At 42.8% G+C, this 18,605-nt stretch overlaps 1 protein-coding gene across 4 annotated transcripts in view; it reads right to left on the bottom strand.

Annotated features, from left to right (window-relative positions):
* VRK1 (VRK serine/threonine kinase 1) overlaps positions 1–18,605 on the bottom strand; it is a 73,149-nt gene that overhangs the window by 15,722 nt on the left and 38,822 nt on the right. For all 4 annotated transcript variants that reach the window (XM_060620716.3, XM_060620718.3, XM_060620717.3 and 1 more), the window contains exons 3-10: positions 17,850–17,905; positions 10,493–10,562; positions 9,325–9,412; positions 5,392–5,500; positions 5,181–5,273; positions 3,016–3,148; positions 2,091–2,211; positions 1,739–1,797 (exon numbers count right to left, since the gene is read on the bottom strand). In XM_060620716.3, coding sequence (XP_060476699.3) covers positions 1,739–1,797; positions 2,091–2,211; positions 3,016–3,148; positions 5,181–5,273; positions 5,392–5,500; positions 9,325–9,412; positions 10,493–10,562; positions 17,850–17,905 — 729 coding nt within the window. The remainder of the gene's footprint in view (positions 1–1,738; positions 1,798–2,090; positions 2,212–3,015; positions 3,149–5,180; positions 5,274–5,391; positions 5,501–9,324; positions 9,413–10,492; positions 10,563–17,849; positions 17,906–18,605) is intronic.

Raw genomic sequence — 18,605 nt, 5'->3', positions numbered from 1 at the left:
TCAGTTGAGTGTCTGACTTCGGCTCAGGTCATGATCTCGCAGTCCGTGAGTCTGAGCCCTGCGTCGGGCTCTGTGCTGACGGCTCAGAGCCTGGAGCCTGCTTCAGAGTCTGTGTCTCACTCTCTCTCTGTCCCTCCCCCGATCATGCTCTGTCTCCCTCCCTCTCTCATTATCTCTCTCTCTCTCTCTCTCTCTCAAAAAATAAAATAAAATAAAATAAAAAACGCTTAATAATTGGTACCATAGACTGGAAAGTGGCTGAGAGTAGATCTTGAGCAGTCTCACCACACACACGGACACACACACAGACACACACACAGTTAACTGAGGTGATGGAAGTGCTAATTATCTTTGATCTTGTTAATCATTCTACAATATAAACCTATATCAAATCACCACACTGTACACTTTAAGTGTATACAATTATATTTGTCAATAAAGTTAAAAAGTAAATAAGTAAAAACATTAAAAGAAAAAAAACCCGTGCAACAATGGGAACGAATTTCACAAATACAATACTGAGTCAAAGAAACGACTCTACCAGAGATACAAGTTAATTGTATCATGAGGGCAGGGATTTTTACCTATGTTGTTCGCTCTATGACTCCATTTTTATACAGCTCGAAAATAAATCTTTGGGGTTGGAAGTTAGGCTAGTTATTTATTAGGCCAGAGAGGGGCTCGTGACTGGTAGGAGGCACAAGGAGGGACTCCGAGAAGCCTGTAACATTCCATTTCTTGTGTGGCTGGTAAGACTGCAATTTTAAATAGCCTGAGGTCAGGGTAGACTTCCCTGGAAAGGAGACAACTGAGCGAAGACTTGAAAAGACATCTAAAGACATCTAAATATATGCAAAGTGACCGCCTCTCTCCCACTGCCCCTTCCCCTGCTTGGATTCCTGTGGCAATCACCCAGCCTCAGCCTGCTCCAGCCGAGCCCTGCCTTGCCCCCTTAGCTGTCTATGCTCAGAACAGGAGCTACACAGATTTCCCTTAAAGACAGACACTGATGTCATTCTCCTACTCTAAACCCTACACTCTTGCTCACAGTGAAAGCCAAAGCCCTTCTGATGGTCTAAAAGAATGCATTCCTCAAGTACACCAGGTACTTCTGTTCCTTCTGCCTACAACCCTTCCCTGGGCTTCCTCTAGCTCCCTCCCCATCTCAGACTGCTCAGATGTCACCTGCTTAGTAAGGCCACCCTGACCACTGCATTTAAAATTTCAACCCTCCTCCCCAACTCGATTCCCCACCCTGTCCCCGCACCTACCAATTCTATTCCCTGCTTTCTCTCTTCCCCCATAGTACTAACCATATAATCTACTGTAAAATACACTCTTGTGTTTACTGTCTCTCTCTCCCAACTACAGCATTAGCTTCATGAAGACAGGAATTCTTAGTTATTTTGTTCACTGGTATATCCCTAGTGCCTAGAATGGTCCCCGGCATACACTAAGGCCTCAATTAAAAAAAAAAACAAAAAACAACCAGTTGAATTCATGAATGAAATTTGGCTCCTTTCCCGAAAGCACTGAGTAATAATGTAAGCAAGCTCAGGTACCCACTCAGCCCACCTTTGGAAAGGGAACCGCCGTGTCCGGGATGACAAGAGGCCCCAGCACAATGGCTACACTCAGAAACGCCTAAGCTTTTACATCGCGGCATCTTCCGTGGACATCACGGCTCTTCCTCCCAGAAAACAAAACCCCCATGAACATTTAAGAAGTCTTTTCCTACCTGGCTTATTTTTCTCAGGAAAACATTTGTCCATCAAACCTGCAATATTTTCTCGGTATCTGTTAAAAATTAAAGAATGAGTCATTGTTGGAAGCTGTATGCCATGGAAACTTATTAATATTTAATACCAGTAAATAGCACATTAAGCAGCACTGTGTTACATCCTAAATATGCTTACAGACATTCTTCTAAAACAAACTGAACAAAACACCAAAGACCCTTAATATTTAGCAAGTCCTTTCTTATTTCCACATTAGTATCAGTTAAAACTATAGTTTCCATTGAGAAATCCTGACTTAAATACATCTACCTTATCATGATTTTACCCAAAATAATTTAAGTTTTCCTTTACCTAATTTTGGAATCTCTAACATAGTTAGGATCTTTCAAATTATCCTCCCAAGGAAGATGGCCACTAAGCCACTGGATCATGCAATAACCCAGTATTTCCAAATCACCACGTCTTGATGGGGCTACGAATATAAAAGAAGCAGCAGGTTAAGTACACCAAAATAACTTTAATGTATGATTTCAAATATATATAAAGCAGTAAGGTAAAACAGTCAATTGCACAGTCTTGTTTTTCATCCAAACTTATCACTGCATTTAATAAAATACTAAATAACTCTCGGGCAATATGAGAGAAATAATCTACCTCCAGCTAGCAATTTACTTTGAAATCCAAACTGGCAAACTCTAGAATTTCAAACTGAGACTGCTAGTCTAGGAAATAAATTATAAAGCGGTGACACATCTAATATTGCCCTTGGAAAACTTGAAGATCTTAAAACTGCTGTATATGAAGGGGCCCAGAGAACCAGGGGGTTTCAGCTCCTCCCCAGTGCTGGGCGCGGAAAGAAGAAATGCCCGCTGTAGAAACAGGCCAACTTCGTAAGTGACAAAGTAAAGCTTGCCTGCTACAAAGTTGTGGCTGCACGAGGAACTTACAGACTTTTAGGCAGCAGGGGACGGGGGAGAACACCCCACATTCGACTAAGCTAAATAAAACCAAAAAGAAACCGTCGCCGAGCTGACGGAACCACCTTCACTGCTAAAGCTGAGGTGTTTTTGAAGGACAGAAGGAAAATGGGGGAAGACACGGGAGGCCCAGTTACACAGCTGCAGGAGACCAGCCTCCTCCCGGGTCTTCCCCCACCCCACCTTGCCCCTTGAGGTCTCATTTATTGTATCTACTTATTTATGCAAAATTAAGAACCACGCAGGAGTTCAACCAAAATGCTGGCGGTGCATTTCTTGGTCAAGCGCTGCCGACATACCCACGCCGTTGTGCGCATCGATGCTGGTGAATTCGATCGTGCCATCGTGACATCTTTTGGGGTCTTCTTTGTATTCTTTGTGAATTCCTTCCGGGCAATACCGGTAAGCAAGGCCATAATCTACCAAGTACACCTATAAACGTCCGAGCACCAAGAAAAGTCAAAACCAAAATGATTGCACGCACACTCCTTTGTGGCCCAGAGACAAAATTCTGTCACTGGATTCATCCGCAAGGCCACACGACTGCGCCCCAAACAAGCGCGAGCCAATAGGCTAACATCAGCAAATACTTAATTCTCAGGGACTTTTTACTTCAAGAAAAACGTGAAATGACCATGTCATTATAGTCCAGAGAACAGGAGCCCACATTATACACACTTTTGGATAAGTATGTTATCCTTGTAATTAATCCTGTCTCCTCGACGTGAGCAAAGCTTATACATTTTACACCTTTTCTTACAGTTGGTCTAACACAGAACTGAGCACAGAGGAAACCACCAAACCTTTAGCTGCAATACAACTGCCCCACACCAGGTCTAAGACTGACTTAGATGACACTCGGTGCGGTAACGATCTTCTATTCCTCTGCTCCTTCACTTACAAAATAACCAAATATCAATTCATTTCATAAAAACATTTCAGAGTACAATAATGACCTGAAGAACTTTGAGATGAGGCTCTTATCTGCATTTAAATATTACACATTAAAGTCAAGTTTCACAATTAAAACCGAATTTTAATATTACAGTGCACCTCTCTGTGGGCACGTACACGTGGGTCTGATGAGCATACAAAGCCAGTACATTCGGCTCTCTGCTTCTCCACAGCCACATATCATATCTCTAATTGTGGGTAAGTGGCTCCCAAACATAGGCATTTGATCACAAGAGGAAACTGAAGTAAAAATATGGGGACGGATCTAGCACATACATCTAACACCAGAAAAAGAATCCCATCCAAAGCATATGCCCGAAGGATAACAGAAGTGCAAAAATATTTTCCTATAAACAAAAGGCAGCATATTTTCGTTAACTGCAAACTGAAATAAGCCACACTTTCATTTATTACACTGTACAAATCCAGTTCACTTCAATTAATGGAACCCTCATGGTTGAGGTTCTCAGCGATGTTTTGTTTGCTTGCTTGCTTTTAACCTTTTTAAAACATCTAACACAAGACGTCTGGGAATCCCGTGATGGCCCGGAAGAGTTCCCCAACAGCACGCTACGGCGTGGCGACTTCCCTCTGTTATACGTGTAGAGATCCCTGACCGCCGCCGTCACGGAGACGGAGGACGGGATCAAACACCTGAGACGGTAGAAAATAAAGGGAAGGCCAAGGAAAATGGAAAAATTAAGCAAGAGGAAGTTAAAGACAGGTCCGAGAAAAAGAATACAGTGGAGTACCAACATACACACACGGAAAATATCTAGTCCTTGCTCACGCGCTATCGGGAAGACGCGAGAACACACACGGGACAGATGATGTGCAGTGGCCCAACGATGTCGTGCCAACTAAACCTCACTTGAACCGAAATCGTGGCAACGGCTTGGGGAAAACCACGTAAAGCCCTCTACTCCAGCCAAACTGATCCAAATAAAGGTACAATAACATTAGCTTTTCTCTTTTCCTTAAAAAGTAAAAATTACAAAGTGAATTGTAAGAAACTAAAAAAATGCACACTTGAATTCCAAACACTAAGGGCATACAAATTTAGACAGCTAAGATATTTCTGTAAACCAATTGATTTGAATAATCAACATGTTAAAGACCAAATTTTCCAAGTAACAGAACACTTACATTTGATGGATTTCTTGAACAAAGGAAATAAAAAAAATGACAAAGCAGACAGGCAAACATAATTCATCGGTGCACTATATAATTTTAAGCTTCCACCCCCAAATAGCTATTTGAAATTCATTTTGTATCACAAGCGCTTCTTCTGAATACTATTTAGGACAAAATAGCCAACTTGGTAAAGTGCCAACAAATCGCATCAAAAATGTAGAATGTTAACTAGATAAAAGTGTCAAGAAGAAATATTATTATTACCATATCTACTTCAAAAAGTAAAACTTCTGCACAGGTTCAAAAGTTCAAAGCAACCGTATCTGTTTTCAAACAACAGCTTTTAAATAGTAGAAATTAAAGTTAATAAAGCTACCTGGTCAGGATTCTTGTAGCTCAGAAGAAGGTTTGAGGCCTTGATGTCTCCGTGTACATACTCGTGCTCGTGAATGTACTCCAGAATATCCAGCTAAGAAAGCACCACATAGAGTAAGTTAGTGCAGTACCCAACACCGACCAGCAGAGGACCGAGCTTCAGCACAACTAGCCTTTACGGGATTAAAACAAGAGGAGTGTAGCTCACTTACAATTCTTAAGCTCAGCTGCAAGACAGTTTTCCGAGAAAACCTTTTGGCATTTGCTTCGTATATTTTCTGAAGGTCACTCCCAAAGCGATCCATTATCATAAACCTGTAACTAAAGACAAACAGGGAGAGTCAATGAACGAAACGGAACTCCGGAAAACCTATCCTACAATGACTCCCCTCCTTTCAGAGTGATTTCTTCAAGGCAACGTTCGGTAAGGAAGCAGAATGAAGAGGGAAGAGAGGAAAAAGAAGGAAAGAAAGAAAGACATTTGAAACAATTTCTTCCAACTAGAAATCTCCGGAGTTGGGAGTGCTTCGCCGTCTGCCTTTCACCTTGAAGGCCTCCTCCTGTCTCAGCCAGTAAGCTTCCTGAAGACTCTATTCCCCGCAATAGTGCCTAGAGCCCACAGACAGAGTCCAGCAGACTCATTCACAGTGAAGATAAAACAATCTGAGACCAGGATCACTGATTTTTCTCCTACTAAAGTTACCTTATACTTCTAGATAACAGCTTGTTGCCTGTGACTATCATGTTTTTCTCTATTTTCAGGGCACACTTTAGCAGTACTAACTTCCTACTAAAATCAAGACTATCAGGAGACACCGTAACAACGGCTGAATTCAATAAAACGGCGTAAATGGCGTTAAAGGGCTGCACGTTAAATATTCAAAGGACGAGATTCAGGGAAGAACCACCGCCCTGGGGAAATGAGAAGATTTCTGGCTTTGCCCCAAACCCCACTGTGTCACCCTGGCCAGGTCACACGACCTCTCCAAGCCCCGATTCCCACCGCGTCAAACGAGAGTGGGGCCTCAGGCTTCCCGAGGCCTTTTCTGGCACTCGAATTCTAACATTCAACAGCCTCCAGGGACACTTCTGTGTGTGCCCACCGTGGCTGCAACACCCTGCTCCAGGAACACAGTGCACCTTGTGCTCTAAGGGGCAGCTTTTATCTTCATGAAGTCTCCCGATTCTGCCTCGTCCGGTTAAATCAATACAAACCAAGACCACACTCACAACGTACCTTCCGATGGGAATAAGATGAACGATGACCGTCCCAACGACAGCCGGCGTTCACGGAAGCCTGGTCTGAGCAAGGCACTATTCTAAGTACTTCAGACGGACCAGTGTGTGCCAACCTAACGTCACCCTCGTGAGGCACGGGCTCCTATTCGCCCCATTTTACAGCAGGAGAAAACTGATGCCTAGTAATCTGTCCTCCAGGAAAGGGGGGAGCCACGCTTTGACCTCTACGTGAAACATATCCAAATAAATAAATGTCAGTGGTACCCAAAAATCCCACTTATTTTTAGCTGAGAAGCCTACGACGTATACCACATGTCCAGTTCAACAGAGAAGGAAAGCTAACATTAAAAGACAACAGGCCAAAATTACAAAAAAAAAAAAAAATCGGGATTCTATCCACTTTTGAAGTGGAAGAGAATTGGAGATCATCTTGTCTAAACATCTTTTGACAAATACATTAACGTCTACAGAGGTAAAGTGATTTGTCCGAAGTCATGTGATTAGTCAGAGGCAAAATGTATTCATTCGTGCAAGATTTTCCAGGACAATGTGACCTCTAACTTCGTAAAGAAGGAACAGTAATGGGACTTCCTGGTTTCCTCTGTCCACGGGTTCGGAAAGTTGAGGAATGGGACCGGGACACACACACGTTCATTTTTACGGTAAGTGATGTAATTAGTACAGAATAGCACGTGGGCAACAAACCTCTGCAGACCGTCTAAACGAGGGCTAAAATACAACTTCATTCCACAGGAGACCCATGAAGACACCACTCTGAGCACATCTCTGTCTCTAGTCACAGGCCACTCCACGACCACCGTCAACAACCCCCCCTCACCGCCTCACTGTTTCTAAATTACACACGTCAACCGACATTCCCATCACCCGTGTCATTTTATCCGAGTCCCCAGGGAAGTGCACGTTGATGGTTTCACCTTGCACAAGTTACTTAGAAACTACGCTCATGTGACTCCTCAGGGGTAGACGCAACCTTGCGGAAGGTGGCGAAGGTTCCCAGGCTGCCACGCTCCTCCTCCCTCCTCCCCCGGGTTTTCATTACCGGGGTGAGGCTCTTTCTCCCTTGCGCACGCTCGCCCTGCTCCCTGTTAGACATCCATGGCCACCACGTGCCACAGAGCAGGCCGGAAACCACCCTCGACCCCATTCATGTTACTCTCCTGCTGGAGACACCAGCCTGCCCTCCGACGGTTTTCTACATCAGCAGTTCTTAACGTTTAAGGGAACGAAGACCCCTCTGGGAGTAAAAGCTAACGCAGTATTTTAACATATATTCCAACTGCTTTATGTTACCCTGATTAAGTGGGTAGCTGTTATTCAATTTCACAGGGGAGGAAATGGAGGCCAGAAGGAACAACTTACCAGTCACACACATTTTAAGGAGCAAAACGCAGATCTGGAAACCCAACAGACTGGCTCCAGAATCCTTGCTCTATATGTGCTATTTCTACAGAAATTTTCACAAAAACTCTAGAGACCTGTCCCAGCAACACCGTATACAACAAAACGCTATCATTTCAAGAAGTTCGCACACTCCCTAAGAGATACGTGGATCCCAGGATAAGAACTTCCAAGTAAAACTCAGCACTGGCCGCCCACCCCACAACTACCTCTCCTCCCCATCCTTCCCAGAAGAGCACCCATTTGGTCCAGGCATTCCATCCTCTTCCACGTGGCCACGTGCTTCACCCCACCAATCATGGCAATCACTCTGCCCTTGCCAGTGACCCGCTTAAGAATGAGCACTGATAGGGGACGCCTGGGTGGCTCAGTCGGTTAAGCGCCCAACTTCAGCCCAGGTCATGATCTCGCGGTTCGTGGGTTCGAGCCCCGCGTCGGGCTCTGTGCTGACAGCTCACAGCCTGTAGCCTGCTTGGGATTCTGTGTCTCCCTCTCTCTCTCTCTGCCCCTCCCCGCCTCCCTGCCTCTCTCTCTCAAAAATAAACATTCAAAAAATCATAAAAATATAAAAGAATGGGCACTGATAAAACCCTGACCAAGAGAACATGAGAGAAAGGGAGATTTCCCCGCCATGAAAGTGAAACACACAACACACAACAAGCAATACCTCCTTCTGCTCTTGGCGGCTGTGTCCACATGCGATGCCTAGAAATGGGGCAGCCACCCTGAGACCACACAATGGAGAATTAATACAGAACAAGTTCAAGGGCTTCCCCTTCGGGCCAAAGTGCAAGATAAAGGCAGCTGGGCTCCTAATGATCACTGAAGGGAGCGGAGTCAAAGCTGCCCTTTGCGTGTAGCTGAAAGCACCATTACCAACCTACCCCCAGGTCCACAGTAAGCTGCCAGCCTTACTCTCTGAAGTTCCATTCACTCGCTCAAATATTTCTGAAATGTCAATTATGCACCCAATTGGAGGTTTTCTCCAACTCAGCTGTGCTGACAACATCCTCTCCCTTCTTGGAACTCCTGAGACACGAACAAATCAGTCACACGGTTTAGCACACGGCTGCTATAATTGCTTCACACAAGTTTGTTTTTCTCACCGGCTAGGCTGAAATTTCATAAAGAGGAGGACGCTGCTGCGAGCAGACCGGACATCTAGTACGAAATACTGACCCGGAACCTGAAGGCTCCCTGTTGTCACATCAATCGCACGGAGTTTTTTGCCTGCTTGCTTGTTTACGTGTCAGGGGAGAAAACGCACGGGGTGCATCTGCCCGGTTCCCACTCATCGGCCGGGTTCCGGGCACTTGCTAGAGCTCCGCACAAACCCTCCAGACCAGAGGTGATGCCGTGTTCCTCTCTGCCAAGTGTGTGCCACGCGGCCCAGATGAAGGCCCAGCGGTACCTGCACGTGCTCGCTAAACAGTGAACAGCGAGTGCTTAGAACAGAGGGAAGAGAAACAGAACATGCATATGTTTACCTCTTTCCACTTTTATCATGTAGACCAGACCCCCAGTACTTAGGAACACCCAGGTACTTCAGTTTATGGGTACGAATCCACTTCTGAACTACAAGTTAGGGGAAAAAAAAAAAAAAAAAGCTGTGATTTCACTTGTTTTATGTATTTTTTTAAATCATTAAGAGAACGTACTCACACATGCATTAAGACTGCACCTTTTTCCATAAAAAAAGGTGAACATTATGATCAGCAAATAACAAGTACCTTACAATCAAAGCATTTTTAGTAACCCACCAAATTTTGTCATCCTGCTCTAAACATCATCTTTAAAATGAAAAATCTGGGGTGCCTGGCTGGCCCAGTCGGTTAAGCACCTGACTCGATTTCGGCTCAGGTCATAATCTCATGATCATGAGATCAACCCCCACGACGGGCTCCAGCCTGCGTGCCTGCTTAAAACCGTCTCTCTCCCTCTGCCCCTCCCCGGTCGCGCAGGCACGCGCACCTGCACACACGCTGTCTTTCAGGGGGAAAAAAAACTGAAAATCTGTGGGAGGCATTTAAAGAAAGAAAATCAAACCACAGCACTGCAGTTGTAGTCACCAACTCTAATTATGTAAATGTTTACCCTCTGCTCCAGAAAGACTCACATTTTACCCAATCTAGAAGTTGTTCACCTCATTCTAAAAGTCTTCAACTGGGATATCAAGCTGGAGGGGAGGGGAGGGGAGGAGAAGGGAGGGGAGGGGAGGGGAGGGGAGGGGAGGGGAGGCTTGAAGAGGTCCCCCTCTCTTCCTTAACAGTCTCTTCAAGTTCAACAATTATAGCATCCTGCCACCCTCCCAGGTTATGTTGTCTGCAGTTTAGAAAAAATACTCAAAAAGATTGAGAGATCCTTGAGTGATATACGTGAATTAGGATTATATCTCAATTTTTAACAATATTTCCTAAATCATATCATTTATTAACTTTATTCTACATATCAATTTAGGTGAAATCTTATCATAACAAACCCAGGAAGAAATCAGAATTCTCTCCTACAAATCTCCTTAAAATGAAATTGATTCATGAAGTAAAAAATAAAAATAACAAGGCATCAAAATATAAGATCCAGTGCCCTGGTTTTGACCTAAAACAACAACCAGGGGTCATTTTAAGAGTGTAAGCAGATGTGTGCTGTACTCCTTACTTTGCTCTGGTTTGGCAGCTCGCTGGTAGAACTTCAGTTCAGTAAAGAGGGGTCCGTTGTCACTGGGCTCCTTAAAACAGAACGGGTAAGTGACACTAACAGTTGTTAACATCAGGGAGTTATTTTCAAACAAACTTCAAAAAGGACTAAGTCGTTAGTATCAATGAAACTTCAAAAAGGACTAACATCAATTTTTCTTTCCAACGTAATTGTGAACTTAAGGTTGTAATAACTACGTTTAAGTCAAACTCCTCCGAAATGTTCTAGATATTCTAAGAGGCCATGAGTCTTATATTTCTCTCAAGCTACACTTTCGTCAGTGATAAAATGCTCAAAATCAGATACACAGCTCAGTCTTTGCAGAAGTTTATGAAAAATCTCTAAACTCATTTTCATCTTTATTAAGCTTTCTCTTAAAGCAATGATCAGCAACCATGTGAACTGTTTCACCAAAGGGCTACCAGATGCCTCTGAGATCTAATAAAATTTCAATACCCGACTTAACCAATCGGGCAAAATCCTACTCTTTTCCCTGTTTCTCACACAGTTGTATCTAGTTGTGACCTTGTCACAATGAGAATCTTCTGGAACTCCAGAGCGAGCAAGCACAGGCCGTTTAGCTGCATCCCTTCCTTTCTGACACCGATTCCCATGTTTTTCAAACTAAGGAGCCCTACAATTTACTTCCCCCGTGATAATTCAAAGTCAAGAGAAAAATGGGGCTCAGTAATAATCGTGTTCCACCAACTACACTGGATTACATTCATTTTACATTTTAAGGAATATTAACCGCGAAAATTATTTGTAAAGGGGTACACACACACACACACACACAAGTATGGACAAACAAGAAATATCAGCCTGTTGAGAGTTTTGCCTTGTGAAATAGCTTTAGAAGGGTAAAAACGATCTTACAATTTTGTGGACTTTTTAAATAGTAAATTATGTCTGAGTCAAAACTGGTTAGTATTTCACGTTTCATCATTTCTGTTGGGATTATCTTGTTTATCGAGAATCTGAGAACAATTTTTTAAAGCAGCGAAAACGTCACAGGAGGAAGCTAACTTTTCCAAATCAATTTTAAGGTCGCTTTTCTTTTAGGAAATACGGGAAGAAACTTATTTTGGACAGAACACCCGTATAGCTGGAGTTCAAGGGTCAGCAGAACATTAGAAGAAACGACGATGAGGCCCAAGCCTTTCAGGAATCCCCAGTTCAAGCCCCTATAGGAAGACTAGCCAACGTGCAGAGAGGCCAGGCCCAGTTAAGAAATGAGCGAGCGCTCAACAGCAAACAGGCAGCATATAACTGACACCTGGCTCGGACACCGAAAATAAACTTGCCTTGTTCCAGGTTAAGTAGACTCTTCAGGCCAGCCTTGGAACAGAGTGGTGCACAAGGATGTGGCATCTCGCCACCTTTTACGAAGGGGAAACTAACCAACATCCAAGGTACGAGTCCAGATCCCGAACTTTTGGACTCCGTACCTCAAGTTTCGCCGTGACCTGTGGCTCGTGTCTCGGCCTCGGCGCTTGCTGGACAGACGCCTGTGCACGCGTATGGTCTACGGCCAAGAACGGGCCTTCAGCAGGAGTAGCACACTCAGTGCAAGAAACGAAGAAAGAAATGGAAATTCGAGAGAAGAAATTCTGGTAAGGTTCCTCTCCAAAGGCTAACTTGTAGAACAGCTTATTAATATAATTCAGGTTTGAAAGGGGTTTTCCTAAGACAAATCCTGGCTTATTAGCATCAGTATAAAATTCTGAGCTATTCAGTTTCAACCTATGTCCTATCAAGTTTAATTTTGAAGCTTCCCTTCAGGCAATAATTTATTAAACTTATAATAATAAGAATCAACCCATATAAATCAGACTATTATAAGGAAAGCCCCACTACAACGAAGGCTCTTTGAGCTCATTTCATACTTTTTCTAATCCAATAAGAGTCCATTATAACAAAATAAAGGAGCTACTTTCTTGGCATTGCACTCTGCAGCCAAAGCTAGCTATTTCTGTTGAAGAAAATACCTTAACTCATAACTAAAATTTTATTAACATATTTCAAATCTAAAATACTTTGCCAACTCTGTAATAGCCAAGATTTAGAAAAGAAATTGGGACTGACATTTTAACTAGAATATCACTGAACGTTTCTTTAAGACTTCTAAGTGTCAAAATGAAGAAGACAACAGAAAAAAACTTAAAATGTGATATATTTCAATGGCACCATGTAAAAGCAACTGGCTGCCATTTAAAAATGAAGCTGTATAAAGTTTCCCCTTCCTACCAAAAAATTATGATATAGGAACTGAAAATTCAGGTCACTTCTCATACAGTCGGTGAGGGAAACGAAACATCAGGCTGTAAACTTCTTGCCAGGGAACTTCGAAAATACAGCTTTTATGTCAGTTCACCCTGGAAAGTGACCACGCTATAAAGAACTGTTTAGGATACAAGACCCAAAAGTCCGGCCTCCCACTCAGTTCTGCCATCAGCTCCCGGACGCGACGGGAAGGGGGTGTGGAAGTGACAACGAATTCATTATTAAAGTCTGTTAATAAGAAAACACAAAAGAGAACTCTTCCTCCCTGCTACCCACCGTCTTACCAGTTTACCATTCATCGCTGCACATCGTCTTTCCTGAGATAAAATACAGTGTCTCTCGGTTATCTACAGGCAGAGGATACGAGTTCACCGTCGCTGGTGACCCGGCACCCCAACTCCAAGGCCGCGCCCGTAAGTCAGTAAGGAATGAGGCCCTAAACAGAACCAGAACGGCCATTGGGTAGGAGAGGGAATATATTTAAAATGTACCTAAACACCTATCTTGAATATGCGCGTCTTCACTGCATTTCAAGACCACGTGTAACTAAGACATCGGTGGGTTAACCATTTGAAGCTCTTTCACGCAGCAGACCCGCGTATTAGCAGGGACCACATTTTCTGACAAGTCCTCCGCACAGAGGCAGAGGCCTCCCAGAAGCACAGGGTACCTGCCGCCTCTCCTGCATAAACGGATCCACAAAGGTCAACAGGGGTATGCACACAGGATGCCACTGAATATAATTAAGGCGTGCCGTGTGCCAGACTCTACCGGCGGTTCTCAACCTTAACGCAAAAAAGAATCCCCTGGGGAGCTTTGCTAAAAATACCAAGAACCAGGCCCTGCACCCAGAGGTTCTGACTACACCGTACAACCAGAGCGGAGAACCACTGTTTGACTTGATACGCCATTACGTTATGAAGTCTAATTTCACATTAAAAATCAATTTGCCTTCGATTATTTCTTAAATAACAATTTGCTGAGGGTTTTTTTTTCCCAAAGATAACATATGTGCTTATTTTAGAAAATGTGGAAATACTTTGATGTATTTTCTTCGCATATATATGACCATTTTATAAAACTGCCTCCATACTACACGTAGTATTGTATCTTGCTTTTTTTTTAATACTTAATTATGAAATTTCCCCCAAAGAGTAGTCCTTGTTCTTTGAAAACATGATTTTTAACAGCCCCTAATGTTTTAAATGGCGAATGTTCATAAACAGTTGATTTTCATACTGGAAAGATCTGGTACTTATTTTATATGCTTCTGTTTGATGAACCATCTCAATTTTTAATGTTATAAAGCTCTGAGAACAAAAGAGTTACAGAACAGCAGCGGACAGAGCTACAGCCCAGCACGTCACAGCCGAAGGCAAATCGTGAAGAGGCCTGCTCGGAAAGAAACAGACGAGGGACGGGTGGCATCTAGAAGTTAAAAGGCGGTGGGAAGTTACAGCTACAAAGTTTTCAAAAGAATGAAACAGGCATTTAAAAACGACACCAAGAAAACAAGTTTGCAACGAGGTCCTTATCACCAGACAACTTAAAATCCAGCCAGAGAGAGAAACCTACAAAAGTGAAAACCAACTGGCGGCAAGAGGAGGACGTGCGCTTACGAAACCGCAAACTACAGGGAAACAGGATGCGTGCTTCTAGAGTTTGAAGGAGCTCAGAGAAGATGAGTATCCAGGAGGAAACCAGCAAGCCCTCTCTCTCCCTGAGAGAGGAAAGGGGAAGTCACTAATACCGTTTTGTTTGTGGCGTTCTTCCAGGATCACAGCCAAACTACCACACCGAACATGTTACGGAGATATTACACGCAAAAGAGAAATCAGCTGAGTATTTATCACTGTCCTAATTACAAAGAGAAGGAGTAATACGGGCTAATGGGAACAAAACTAGATTAGGAGACAGGAGAGCAGAACGCTGAACGAGGTCTGATAACAAAAGGCTTTAAACTTAGAAATAAAGAGCAATTTACCACCTTATTAAGCAGCTAGGAAATGTTGCTCCTACCCATTTTTGCCATAACTCTGTAAGTAAAACAGGTGGTGAAAGTGAAGTTACACTGAACACCAACGAAAAGTGCTTGGAATTGCCCGTAAGAAAGCAGAACATCCTAATTCTAAAGTAAACCGCAGCCTAAGGGCTGTCAGGCTACAGGGAAGAGAGACCTGTCTCCACATCCATCCCACCCCCAGGACGCGGCCCCGGCAGCGGCCCTCCACGACGTGGGGGGCACTGTGTGCACGTTGGCCAACGGCAGACTGGTCACAGGGAACCACGGCGTTGGAACCTCAAGATCAGGAGAAGTCCTGAGTGGACTCGCCCTCTTCGCACAACGTCAACTCTGTAAAGATCCTAAGAAGAAACTCGTCTTCCCACAGATTTTAATTTTAAGCTGTCGTGTCGGAGACAAATGCAGATAATATTCTGCACCTCCACACAAACAACCCGATTTAAAAGTAAGAACGTTCGCTCCTCTGCTACAGCAGCACACTGAGTATTTCAAAAGGAACGTGAATGCACAGAAGCAGGAGAAAAATCCGAAACGAAAGGGCCTGAAGAAAAGGGAAATGACAGGACACACACTTGAAGCTGTCGACCTTACCTACACTCCGGGCAGGACCGGGTAACCGGGACCCAGTTAGCTGCCCCCGGTCACAAGTATCACTAACACACTGGACAGAAGAGGGAGTTACTATTTTCAGACATTAGGCAGAACGGGTAGTACCTCTAAAAGACGGGAAACAAACAGAACGAGCCCCAGGCAGCCCCAGCTTTCCTCACGGAGGCACCAGAGTAAAAAGGGGGCAACTCGGGGTTCTGAGGGGCCAGGAGGCCGATGAACCCGCCGCCAAAACCAAACCAGGAGACTGGACGTTTTTAAAATCTAGAAATATTAGAACAAAATTAAAGACCAACATCCCTCATGAACACAGACATAAAAACCCTTCACAAAATATCAGCAAATCGATTCCAGCATTATGTAAAAAGCGTGACATGTCATAACTAAGTGGAGTGTATGTTAAGAATAATAGTCCTACGCTCAAACGACCAACCGATATCACTGCCACATTAACAGAACGAGGGAGAAAAAGCCTGGGATCCATCTCAGCCGATGCAGAGAAAGCATTCACAAAATAAACAGGCAAACTACAACCCGGGAGAAAATATTGACAACACATACATCTGGAAGGAGACTTGTGCCCAGAACAACTCTCTTACTGCTCAATCACAAAACGCAAAACAACCTAGATATTAAAAAAAAAAAAAAAAAAAGAAAGACCGAAGAGGCACTCCGAATGCCCAGGAAGCACAATTACTTAGAAAAAGTGATCAAAATCTGCCACCTAGTAAAACTCGAAGACACGTATCACGGCTGCAAACCCACCGACCCGACAAGTACACACACGGAGGAGGACGCGGAAGCGACCGGAACTCCCACGCGTGGCTGGTGGACGTGTCAGGTGGCAGAACCACTTTGGAAAATCCGTCTTATAAATGTGAATATGCACCTTCCCTGTAAACCAGCGATTCTCCTTCTAGGTATTTATCCAAGAGAAATAAAAAACCTTGTACAAAAATCTTCAGAGAAGCTTTATTCATAATGGCCTAAAACTGGAAACAATCCAAATGTCTATCAACAGGAAATGGAAAGGAAAAAAAAAGCTGTAATATGTCCACATAATATAATATTCTGAGCAGTAAGACTGAACAAGGAACTACCAACAACATGAATAAGCAATATTAAACATTATGCTGAGCATAAGTCAGAAACAAAACAGTATATAGAGTACAGTATCATTTCTGTGACCTTCCAGACAATAATAACTTATCCACAGCAAAAGTAAAAAAAAAAAAACCCACACACACACAACCAAAATCTCAGATAAGTGGTTACCTCAAAGGGTACAGGAAGTAGGGGTTTGACCAGAAAAGGACACGAGAAATCTTTTTGGGGTGATGGAGACATTGTATTATTTTGAGAGGGGTGAGAGTTACACAGGTATATGCACTTGTCAAAATTATTCAAATTATTCAGTATCTATGGCTTTCCTTGTAAAAACTACGCCTGAATAAAAAAGTGTTAAAAACAATCACTAAAACAATTCAGGTCCAAAAGAGTTAATTCACAAGAGATCAGATCTATTCTTCACTGAAAAGAGAGTAAAATAAAGCACACCAAACACAAATCTTCAGGATAATTCTGAGTTCTATAGCCTCTAGAAAAAAAGTAGGGGTGGGGAACTTATGTGGGTGATTTGCCTAAATAACAGACCCTGTTATCTCTTCCATTATTTAACAAAAACATGTTCTTTCTTCACACGGATTAAAAAACTCTAAGAGGAGTTACAACTGTAACTTTGTAAGCAGAAAGATGCATAATATATTCCTAATAAAAAACAGTAGCTAAAATGCTCTTTAGTGCACCAATATATACGTGGACCTGGCCACGCAAAGTATGCTTATACCAGATAAGATGCCGTCAACCTCTCCTCGTTACAAACTAATTTCAACATCAGTTTGACAAAAACAAAGTCCCAAGTGATCACAATTATATAAATAATATAATTTACAAAAATGGAAGGGGAAGGGGAGAAACCTGGGAAAAGAAAACACTGACCAAGTGGAAGCTGACAAGCAAATGCAAGATAAAATACAGCAAAATTTCATTAAACTAGTACAGTCTTATATGATATCAATAAAGCATCTCAACTATTGCAAACATAACTGAAATAAACAGAATGAGCTGCGTATTTTTGTTCCATGTCTGTATACCTCCATGCTTCCGTTCATTTCCCACCAAATACCAGTATCACTGTAATTCCAAAGAGAGGAAACAGACGTTTGAACGCAAATTATTGCAAATTATAAAGCTACTTTTGTGTCTTATTAAATATTTATTAAGCACTGTTAAAAATATAGTACCTTGCGGTTCAATTAATTCTAGTCATCAAAAAGGATGTTTTACAAAGTAAATACTATACCCATTCAACAAAGAAGAAAAGCAGCTAAAATCTTTTCTTACCACTTTTACAACACAGGGTGCATCACTGCCCACAGATTTCGAAGAATTCAGATCAGCTGTTTGAAAAAGTGACATATGTAATATCAGAACAAGAAGTAGCATCGTTTTAATTAGCCTGTTAACCAACCCTTTGTTAATATTTAGGTCTGTGTATCTAAAACTCCTTGACAGAATAAATTTCAGTTCCCAAATACGTGTCTCAGGATTATCATTACAGTGTATCTCATCAACGTGAAGACTTTTTTTTCATGAGTTAACATGTCTGAAATTGAAATGCCTCTTATAATTGCTGGTATCTTCAAAATGATCATCAATTAAGTATGGAAAACTCTGAGTTAAAGATTTCTTTAATTCCAAAGTGCTCATGGCCTTTGATATGCTAATGTAGGCTGTGAATTCCCAAGAGGACGGTAACTGATAAAATTTCTTAAATATACAAACCAGGGAATCCTTTTAAGAAGGGGCACTTAAAAATAAAAAACAAAAAGGAAAAAGGAAAAAAAAGGAAGAAAAGAGAGGAGCTAAAATTCCAAAAGCCACTAGTTTTGGGGGAAAAGAAAAAAGCAAAACTCCTCTAACCCAACAGCCAGGATGTTGGCACCAGAACTCTGAGCTGCCATCCGTAATACTCTTAACGTGGCTGCCATTTCATTGCCTGCGAACAGAGCAGCACAGGTGCCCTGGAACACTGACTGCATCAGGAGGGTTAGGCCGCCCACATTCATTAAACAGATATTCCTACCGAGGACCTCCTCC

This window comes from Panthera onca, chromosome B3 (assembly GCF_046562875.1).
Source record: "Panthera onca isolate mPanOnc1 chromosome B3, mPanOnc1 haplotype 2, whole genome shotgun sequence".
NCBI lineage: Eukaryota > Metazoa > Chordata > Mammalia > Carnivora > Felidae > Panthera > Panthera onca.
The sequence above is the reverse complement of the archived record's forward strand: the minus strand, read 5'-3'. Positions and strand labels throughout refer to the sequence as shown.